Below are 10,650 nucleotides of genomic sequence, written 5' to 3' on the forward strand. Positions count from 1 at the left end.
AACGTCCCGAGCCTTGCCCTTTTCATCCTGTTTCCTAGTTCTCTGATATCCGCGTATTGTTCTAAAAATATTCATTCTCCGAGTTAGACGCACGGGGCTTATTGATGCAGCTGATAAAGTCCAACAAGTATTCGCGAGCAACATGTAAGTTGGAAGCGAAGTTGTATTGAGGTAGACGTATGGTAGGTAGGTAGGTACCTACCTGTAGCTATTCTACTATAGGAGTGTGATTTCCTGTTTTACTGTTCGGCTAGTTAATATACGGAGATGGTGTAGGGATGCTACCAGATAATAGGGAAATAATTAGTAGGTGGTGTCGCCACGCGCTCACCATTAAATCCACCCCGAGCAGGCGGCGACTGTACTGTTGTAACAATTATATCGGATTTGAACCGGCTTTTCCAAGGCTTCTAAATGGTATACATTTCATACAGTAGATAGTGCGTTACGTACCTCTTAGACATATGATTTTTACCCTTAATCCATACGAAGACATTGTCACCCCAAGTGGAACAACGAACATCAGCGATAACCATGCCGGAAATGGACCTTCACGATTTGATACAAACGATAGCAGTGCGTATGACCTTGTTGGCGATAACTGGTAGTCACTGTATTTACCACAATCTCGGTTAAAATAAGACAGTATGTTGTAGGTGAGGGTTACCTAAATGTTTGCTTGAATCATCTCCGTGCCTTAAACCATACTACTATCTCTGTGTTTAAAATGGTCACAGTCACTAAGCCGTAAGATGTCCTTATAACACAATGTCATATGAATAATAATAAAAAACAAGAGTAAGCCCTACTATCACTAACCCTTATGTCAAGTCCTGACATGGTGTTAAGTATAAATATCCCCTTATCACCATGTTATTTTCGTTCTTCCTATGGATGTTACTCTTCACCTATATAGGAGATCATTATAAAAAACACCTTTTATCCCCATTCATAACAAACTGCCATTAACACCTTCTGGCCCTTTTATAACAATTCCCGGTCTCTTTTACTGGTAGCATAACGACAATGGACGCAGAGGTTCCCGGACCGTGTGTAGACGCCCGACACGACTGCGAGAAGGCGGAGAAAATTCCACAGGGAGACATTCCCGAAGCCGAAGCCGATCGTAAGGCACCGGAAGGGTCTCTCATCACGGCGCCACGTCGGAAAGACTTTACACGTTCACCCATCAAGACCCGGACCCGCTCTCGGCTCCATACGCTCTCCTTCCCATCCGTCTCTCGAACCTTACGGGCTAAGAAAGCACCTGCATCCACGGGCACAACAATCAAGACCGCAAAGCAAAGCCGCCGCGGCAAGAGTACGAAGCGGGGTACGACAAAGAGAAAAACGCGGACAGAAGCAAAGAAAGCACCCGTATCGACAGGCACGACAACCGAGGGCGCCGATCAAGGGAAGCATAGCCAAAATAAGTTGGCATGCGAGTTGGAATCGGCCCTATACCATATGGAGGAATGTATAAAGGGGAAAATAGTGGAGAAGAAGCAGGAGAAGGAGAGGAAGAAGTGGGAGGAGAAGAGGAAGCAAGAGGATCGTGAGCGGCTTTTACGCTGGAATGGTAAGGTATGATTCCCAAAGCGTCTTTACATTCGTTGTGAAATTCGGGACGAGTATCGTGGTACATAGGAAATAATCAAGTCAAGATGCACCAAGTTCGTTACGTGGACTTTGCCCGAACTTGTTCGGGATATTGTATTGACCCAGCTCTTTAATTATAATTGAAATAATTAAAATGATTACTTTAATATAATATTTAATTTATTTAACTTTATCTTTTTCCGTTATTAATGCTTTTCTATTTTCGAGCCGTGTTATAACGTAAAAACGCGGCAATATCATCTACCCCTTGTGGCTCATTAATCCAGTGTCCTCCATCTTCATATGCATGGAACTCCACAACAGTCCCCGCGCGTCTCGCAAAAGTGTCACGGAGCGATCGGCCTTCCTTTATGGGAATAACGGCATCGTCCTTGCAGTGTCCTAGGAATACGTTGGTGGGTTCTTGCTGAATGGTATTGTTCGTTGCTATTAGGGACAAGGCTGGCAAAGGCGCCCAGCTGGAAAAGCCAATCAGACCCGCCAATCCATTCTCTCCCATCTCGTAAGCTGCGTACGCAACCGCGAAACCTTGGCTAATCCCACCTAAAAAGATTTTATCGCGGGATATCTTAGTTTCTTCCTCTGCTATAACAGAAGTAACCATCTCTATGCTGCGTCTCAATCCGGCAGCTTGAATTTCAGGTCGATCATTTGGTTCTTCGGTAGACCACATGTCGAACCATTGTGACTCCATGCATTCGAATCGCGTGGAATAGATGAGAGGTGAAGAAGGGAAGACCCATCGAATAGTCGGGAATAGGTCGGGCAGAGTTCTAGGTTGGCCCTTAGGCTCTGATGCTTCGCTTTCGAAAAACTCACTCGAAAATTCTTGAGACGTGCTACCTCTACCATGAAGTAGTATGACGGTATGTGTGTGTTCGTAGCCCCGCTTGGGCTCCACGACGAAAGAATCTGTCGGCATGATGGTCGAATAGGTGGTTAAGAGGAGTAAGATAGTTGTGTGATAGATAGCTCTTCAAAGAGGCAGTAGGCAAATGCGGTATGTGGCGATAAATACAGCATGTGAAATGTTGTGGAAGTGGTAGTTGTCGTGTTGAAAGTGATCTAAAACTGCCATGCTCTATCGCTCTTTTTCCAGGGCACTGCACGCCTTTTATGTAGTAATCTTTTAGCGTAGGTTGTGTTTACGATTGCTGAAATTTAAGCCTCAGAGTCGAGTCTATTTAATGTTTGGCGCGTTTGAGTTATGCTATTTAACACGCGTATCTGTTCAAATCCCAAACTCAAACGTCGTGCTAAACCACCCGAACAACTCTTCAATCGAAACTCTGCGGCTACGACATTTATCGGAGCCCTTCGAACGTTTAATAATCTGTGCGCGAACAATTGAACAGTTCTACGGTATCCGGAATTAAACAGTATCCCTTGGTAACCCCCCAACGTTATTACGCAGCTCGAGTACCTAACCAAATTTCTCGATATCCAAAACCAATTGACACTTTAGTAATATGTTCCATCTGAAGCAAGTTAACTTTTGGGCCGCGATCATAATCTTCTAACGAGGTTCTCTGAGGATATTTGGCCGAGAAGCCCTCAACCGCGAGATGTAGCTCCCTGAAAAGCGTAAACTTACTGTAACTAATAGTTAGAATTTGATCAACAGCCGTTGCTGGGACGCTTCAAATAGCGCTGCTTACCATTTTGAGGTTCCATTAAGTATCTTTAGAAACTCCGACGCGATAATCTCATCTGGTGAATCATTAGGTGTATTCAAACTCATATGCTATCTCTACGGCACGTACCTGCTTTCCACGAGGGATGGAGCTCGTCGTACCTTTTGCAAGTTAGTAACTTGTCATTTGATTGATCCTGTAATCACTTACCATAGAAAGCTCGAGAGCGAATTTTGGGATGTGGTACAGTTCTTGGCCCCTGCTTCCGTGATGGAGCACCCGAAATATGGCGCGTCGGTGTTCGCAGGCGTGTCTAGGTACTCGGAAGGGTTCTTAAAGATATCCAAGAAGAGCTGGTGGACGTTAAAGATGCTAAAGGAGGCGCCCGGCCACCTTGCTTCTACGAGGAGCTGGAACGGTGCGCCGTAGGAGAATATGGTGTTTACGCTAGTTGTATATTCTAGCATCTTTTGCTCGTACTCGGTCGTGTTATATGACGTTTTATTTTCCTGGTATTGGTTATCTCCGACGCCGCCGTTCTGAGGCGAGGCGTAAAGCGGTGATCTATCCAGCGGAGCCTCGTTGAATAATACCAAGTGTCGACCTCCCGTGCTGTAAATTGAATCGAACACGGACCAGATACAGTCGATGAAATTCGAGATGGTAGTTCCGGGCTGCTGAGAGTCGGTGAGAAACCCCTTGACACCTAGGTCGTTAGTCCCTATCCAGAGAGCATACACGGTGTTGTTCGGCTTCCTATTGGAGAGGAAATCATTGTCTTCTACGCGGAGAGCGTATTCCACGTCTGCTAGGAATGCGGGTATTTCATAGTCGATGACGGAAGGAAAAGGAGCATTGATAGATTCTAAATAACGCTTCACTATCTCGTTGGAGCACGTCGCACCGCTAACTGCCGTGAAATTAGACCTGTTTCGACCCTCCATCGCAAAGCATGCAAGAAATTTCTTTGGTTCTTACCTGCGTAATTATATGTCGTAGCCCCGAGCTGCTGTGAGGCAAAGTGAGGCCACGTATAGCCGCCGCTAGCGGTAACGTTCGCCGTGGGAATAAGAGTGCCCGGTGGCGGCGCTGAGCCGTTGTGAGACTGGAAGTACGCCAATCTGCCTTCGTCGGTATAGCTGTCGCCGAATACAATTAGGTTATCTACAGCCGCAAGAGGGCTGAGAGCAGCGCCAGTTACGATGATAGGTAGTATGACAGCCAGGCGACGCATTGCACAAGATAAACACTTGGTCATTGTATATTATCGTCTGGCTCTATGGAAATTTTGGCTCAATTGTGACAGCTAGGTAATATCTCAGTTTGCCAAGGTCAAGATACGAGTTCTTTTAGAATTATCGCCTGGGAGTTTTTATTTTTTTAAGGTGATTGAATTGGTCTTCGGTCCCAATGGAGGTTTTTATAACTACACGATGTGTTACATCGAGAGTGATGGATTAGGCTATGAACACATTCTTTATTCCAGCGAGTCTCCGCTTATACTTAAAAAAGGGGGGACGGCAAAGCGACTTACATTCTTGATTTAACCATCGGAACACAGTGAGAATGTAATCTACAGGCAAAGAAGTCTATATTAGCGATCAAGTGATTTCCCAGTTAGGTTAAACTTGGTCCTAAGCCACCTGCTATAGAAGTCCTTTGAGGGGAATCCTGTAAACCTCGGTTTAATGATAGGGCGAAATGACCAATAGACTTCAAATTTAAAGCTATAATATCGGATAAAGCCTGCAATACCAGCGTAGCAAATTCAAACTATTTATTCGCTGAAAACTACCTGTCGGGTTATTCCCGTGATGGATGTCGTATACAGAGTGCGTGTCAGTGGCTAGTATGCAGTCTATTGTAGAGATCTAGTGACACCTGGCCTTCTAACCTCCCTCGAGGGAATTGGCTCCCGTTCGGCTCCTGTTCATATAGACAATAGACCCCAGTAATATCCACGTATCCTTGACACTACCTAGTATTGAATGCCGAACGTGAAGACTAAACAAGCGAATAAGTGTGCCACGGAATTACTTCCAATGCTCTCTCGAGGACGTATTAAGGGCCTAAAGACGCGATCGCTCACGGCCAGCACCCTACGTCCTAAACGGACGGAGAACCGAAATGATCTTGCTCGGTAAGGTCGAGGTCGCCAGCGCCGGTGGTACGAAGTACCCCCGCCCTCCCACATCGTCGTACACTTGATGGAGCGATCCTCGACGTGTCGGTGAATTGATTGAGATCGCTCAATGGCGGGGATCGCGGGGATTTATAGGCAGGTGTATAGCCACTGCCAAAGTTGTATTCATGTTGGCCGCGGAGTAGGTCGGCGTCGGTGGAGGGGAGGAGGTTGGAGTTCTGGGTGGTTGCTGTGGGGGAAATATCATGGGTACGTATCTGGGAGGGTCTGGTCTGGGCCGTGGGGAGACGATGAGAGGTAGCTAAGTTATTTGGATAGACTTGGATGAATCTTGAATCATTTGTTATCGGATACGGTTAGGGTATCGTTTGGAAGAAGAAGTGGTTGGTTTTCTCACAAAATCATCCAACAAAAAAATCATTAAAAGACGGCGAATTTGATCGGAATTCATCATAAAAAAAAATTAAAAAAAAAGACTTCAATCAGTCGTAATACCTAAGTCATGTTTACTCGCATCTGCCGCGATGGGAAACCGCGCAGGTTCGAATCCTGCAGCTCTTACCATTTATCAACAAAAACGACGTCGTAATTGCTAACTAGCAATTACGCCTTATATACAATATACTACGTTTAGTTAATTGCGATGAGGAATTAGGTGAATAAAGCTTTCTTGAATACTTGTTGGATTCAACAGGCTTATCTCGGTTGCCTGGCTTACCTGGTTCGCTAGTGGTAGGATCTATTCTCTTAGATACCACAGAGATCGTTCCTGCATCTATAATAGTCGTTTTTGCTTCGTGCCTAACTCGAATCATCCTTGCTTTACTGCCAATTCTAACTAGCAATTACGCCTTATATATTAGGTACTATGTGACACCATGGTAATATGGGTAATTTGATGTTGTATTGCTATTAAGTCTTTCCCATTGAGCGCTGAATAGGGGTCTGTGGTGGGTTAAGAGGTACCTAACCTATTACTGAGTTTTGGTGGAAGGAGCTATGTATATGTGCTTATTTGGATGACTTGGATACCTATTGAAAGAACTATCTAGGTGCATTATTGGATGTAACCGCCTAAATACCTCTAAACTCAAGCTTGATAAGCACCTGGCTTCTTAAAATGCTCCAATCCTTAATTTTCCCAACCTAGAGGCACATTCTACAAGTTTCCTGTTTTCCCCTTCATCATTTTCACGGTCCTGTCCTTATAGGCGAACAAAGCATCATCAACCCCTCGAGCTGACATCGATTTATCTTTTGGTAATATACCGGTTTGTTAGCTACCTGTCTTCTAAACTCTTACAATCATCTTCAGAGGACAAGAGCCTTCATATCAATTGCTGGGTTGGAATCCTTTCAAAACCTGGAATTTCCACTACCCCCGCCTATCCTACAATCTTTAGACTTTGTCGAATTTTCTATGCCATCGGATGATAACGATATTCAACACACACACTCCTCTCGCCAAACAAATTATCCCAATCATCTCCCTGCCATGCAGACAATGCATTGGAATCTAACGAAGCTACATGACGAACAGGACGTGAAACACCTAGATACTATGCCAGTTAGTCAAACGGAAAAGGCAACCGACGAACGTTTACCCAACTGCGATCATACATCTTTGCTTAATATACAGCCGTGATTCTTAAATCATGAAGGCTTTCCAAGAACCACTTCAGCTAGCTGAAACTCTTACTGCAACGTCATTGTTGAACGATGAGGTAATCAACGTGTCACGGTACTGTCCTTATAGGTGAAGATGACATAGTCAACCCCTCGAGTTGATATCTATTTACCTTTTGGTAGCATAGCGGTTTGATACCTAGCTATCTTCTAAACTCTTACACAATGGCTTATTAAGCCCACTAGAGTCGGAATACATTGGCTTAATGGACAGTCTATCAACAACCCTCAGTCCTAACACAATCATACAACTTCAAAGCAAACTATCCAACAAAACCGCAGTTTTCCTCCCAGTTCATGATAAAGCCATCAAGCATTGGCGACTTTATTATTTACAGGCCCGCTATCTGCATCCAACGGAAATGCGGCTGGAGTGTTTTGAGCCCACGATCACTACCAACACAACGGAGTCAGTTCGGGCATTGCTACCAACAAACATGTCCTCAACAGCCTAATAACTAGGATGGCGGAGCGTATGTTGCGATTGCTTTCCATCTCGCTCGCTTTCATGAATTCCGCATCACTCAACCTTATGACACCTGTCACGGTACGGTCCTATAGCATAGACACTGGCGGGTCACCATCGTGTATATAAGGTAGCTAGATGAGGGACTACCTACTGATTACCTTTTCCTTCTTTGTGCAACACCAATTATCTCTACCCGAACCTTGACAACACCGAAGCCAACACTTCGTCTCTTTCTACGGAAAATCTCAATGGCAGTGCCTTGCGTCGATATTTTACCGACCTACTACTAGCACCTTCAGTAACAATTTCTTACAGCGCCATCGAAATGGGACTTCAAGAGTCGGATCATAACATATCACTACTATACTACATACTGGCCCTTCTCTGAAACTCACTCTGTATACGATATCCACCCCGGCTTATTCCCTGACAGCGAGCCAGAGGTTACAGCTCAACAACAGGGCGCGAATGAACATTAAAGCCCTCGTTTATAGTATGAGGTATTTCCACAATCAGCGTCACAACATGATGAAGCATGTATTTGAAAGCTTCAAAGGACATAAGGATTAGAAAAAGCAACTAAGTGATCGCGAAAACTTCCTTATAATTCATAAGGAGGAATCTTCTATGAGCAAAGGAACAACCACTCTTCAGAATCCACTAGACGAGATTAAACTATCAGTCGGAGGTACTTTGCATGAACCTGGGTATCAAGCATAGGAGCTGGACCTGAAGAGCAGAGTGCGTAAGGCGCTTACATGGAATACCGTCTACCTGTCAGGAGTCTCACTTGAGACTCTTCGGAACAAAGGAGTTGTTTTGTATATAGGTTTGGCTTCAAAGCTACTATAGTTAGAGTTACTTGCGGAACAACGAAGTTGTTTTCCTACCTCATGTTCTGCGACGTGACACTGCCTCATTATACTCAAGATGGTTGAGAAATATGACAAGTTAGAAAGGTCCCCAGTTGTTGGTCTCATAAAGGCAAGGGTTAATAAATAAGAGTGATGCTATTCTAGATTACCTTGCCGGCCCGTAAATGTAGACTACCCCACACTACGAAGCTGTATACGAAAGAATCAATTGTTCATAGCCACAACAATAGAAAATAAGTAATCTTTTGCTATATTTGGGTTACTTGCATGATTTCTGATTGATTGATACCAGATTCGAGTGAATGTGACCGTATATAAGTATAGTAAAAATAGACTAACCTACAAGGTCATATCAATCTACAAATAAGGGTATACTAATCTACGAAAAACACCAGGTAATCTATGTATAAAAATACTTCTATTGAATTTCCTTGCGACGACGACGTTTTGAATATATAATATATACATTAAATTGACAGCTGTAATTAGGGGAATTTGGATGTTTAAGTTTCTTGAAAAAATAAAAAATATTGGGAATACGGCAAAATATTACTGAGTGACAGGAGGTTATTTACATTTAAAATAACTTGGAAAGACATTTTGCAACAAAACGCTTTTAAATATATCACTTTTCCATACAAATGCGTTTCCATCAAACACAGCCTAGTCATTGAAGGCATCGTAATGGGTTTGATAATAAAAGTACGCTTTTTTTTTTGTTGTTGTTTACTTCGTATTGTTTACTTTATTAGGGATCGTGAGATTTGAAAAGCTTCAAATAAGCGTTGTGGGCCTATACAGGGCCCTGTCATTTTTAAGCTGCCAACTGACAAGTGGAGTAATCTACATTTAAGGCCCGGCAAGGTAATCTAGAACCTTTATAGTATCACTCATGAAGAATGTCCTGGAAGGACCTTTTATCACTATAAAGGATGCCTTTGAAATTTTGGAAATCGAAATTGCAATTAATGCTGCCTGTAAGCATCATGAAAGACCCATTGTAGCTAATGGAGGATGTCCTGGAAGGACACTTTAGCTTACAGGTGAAAGGGCTTTTCCCCCTATAAGAGATAATTCAACAACTTTACTTTCATGGTAGCTTCAATCTCGTACTTACACGAAGTCACACCATCTTTAGAACCCGGCTCAGAGTCCTCTTGCATCCAAGATTGCCAGAACCACTAACTGCTAATCCCAATCACGGTTGCGTCGACTAGTTATCTCGACCATGTTCAACACCATGCTGAACTATATCGCTGGATACTTCTATAATTCTCCGGCACCACCACCGAAGAAGGAACCATCCGTAGACGAATCTACGAGGAGGAGCAATCAGGATAGTGATAGCGATTCCCGAATAGAAACCTTGGAAGATGAAGCAGCCAAGACAACGACAAACAACAAAAGAAGGAGGAGGAAAGGGAGGCAAGCAGAGACACAATGCATATTCAAGCCCTACTAGCACATATACCCCATCTGCTGCGAACGACATTCTGATTCACCTACGACACGCTGGCATAGAGGGCATCCATCATCCCGTGAATCTCCACGCATTAGTTAATGCTTGGGGTAGTGTTACCAGATCTATCCTTACCGGATACTATACTACTGAACACGCTGAAGTTTGGAATGCGATGATATCTTGCCAATTGGAAGTGCCGCTTTCTGCCTCGGAAAAAGCAATCCTTCGGAAGTTAATTCTTTAATCATAAGCTGCCGCGGAACATGTAGCGCGCATCTCGCTTCGGAAGTCGTGTAGGGTTTGTTTCTCTTACACCTGTAACGGACCATTGCTAGTCTGATAAAGCACTTAAATACACGTAATATTCAGTGTAATTGGACTAATTGGGCAGTCGGGTCAGTTACCCCTTTTACGTGATCATTTTATGTTGCCTAGTAGGTGCAGCTTATATGCCGCATTTTCCAGGAGAAATAAGGGGTACACTACTTGTTAATATGCAATGCTTTTTCTTTCTATTAAACTTACAAGGTCGTTCTTATTGCCCGAACTTGTTCGTTCGGGATATTGTATCAACCCAGCTTTTTCAAAAATACGTACTGTATACCTCTTTTCGAAAGCCACCTCTCTTATATTACCAGCCCGATAACCACGAGCTACAAGCGGCCGTTCGGTTAGCGTGGGTAGAGGATGTGGTTGCTAGTAATGACCTCGATGGTTTCAGGTACGTATGCTAAGAGCTCTGGGGCTACAACATTAGAACC

At 43.8% G+C, this 10,650-nt stretch overlaps 2 protein-coding genes across 2 annotated transcripts; both read right to left on the reverse strand.

Annotated features, from left to right (window-relative positions):
- Positions 1-1,798: 1,798 nt before the first annotated feature.
- On the reverse strand, positions 1,799-2,724 carry F4812DRAFT_430576 (phospholipase/Carboxylesterase). Its single transcript, XM_047934366.1, has one exon. It carries the CDS (start codon positions 2,540-2,542, stop codon positions 1,817-1,819), a length of 726 nt encoding a protein of 241 aa, XP_047790026.1. The 5' UTR covers positions 2,543-2,724; the 3' UTR covers positions 1,799-1,816.
- A 34-nt stretch (positions 2,725-2,758) lies between these two features.
- F4812DRAFT_430579 (carbohydrate esterase family 16 protein) lies at positions 2,759-4,802 on the reverse strand. The gene is made up of 5 exons (XM_047934367.1): positions 4,233-4,802; positions 3,465-4,164; positions 3,384-3,415; positions 3,280-3,330; positions 2,759-3,098 (listed from the first exon to the last, which is right to left on the reverse strand). The coding sequence occupies exons 1-5, from the start codon at positions 4,510-4,512 to the stop codon at positions 3,082-3,084; spliced, it is 1,080 nt and encodes a 359-aa protein (XP_047790027.1). The 5' UTR covers positions 4,513-4,802; the 3' UTR covers positions 2,759-3,081.
- Between the last annotated feature and the right edge of the window lie 5,848 nt (positions 4,803-10,650).

This window comes from Daldinia caldariorum (assembly GCF_022478825.1).
Source record: "Daldinia caldariorum strain CBS 122874 unplaced genomic scaffold F4812scaffold_9, whole genome shotgun sequence".
Lineage (NCBI taxonomy): Eukaryota > Fungi > Ascomycota > Sordariomycetes > Xylariales > Hypoxylaceae > Daldinia > Daldinia caldariorum.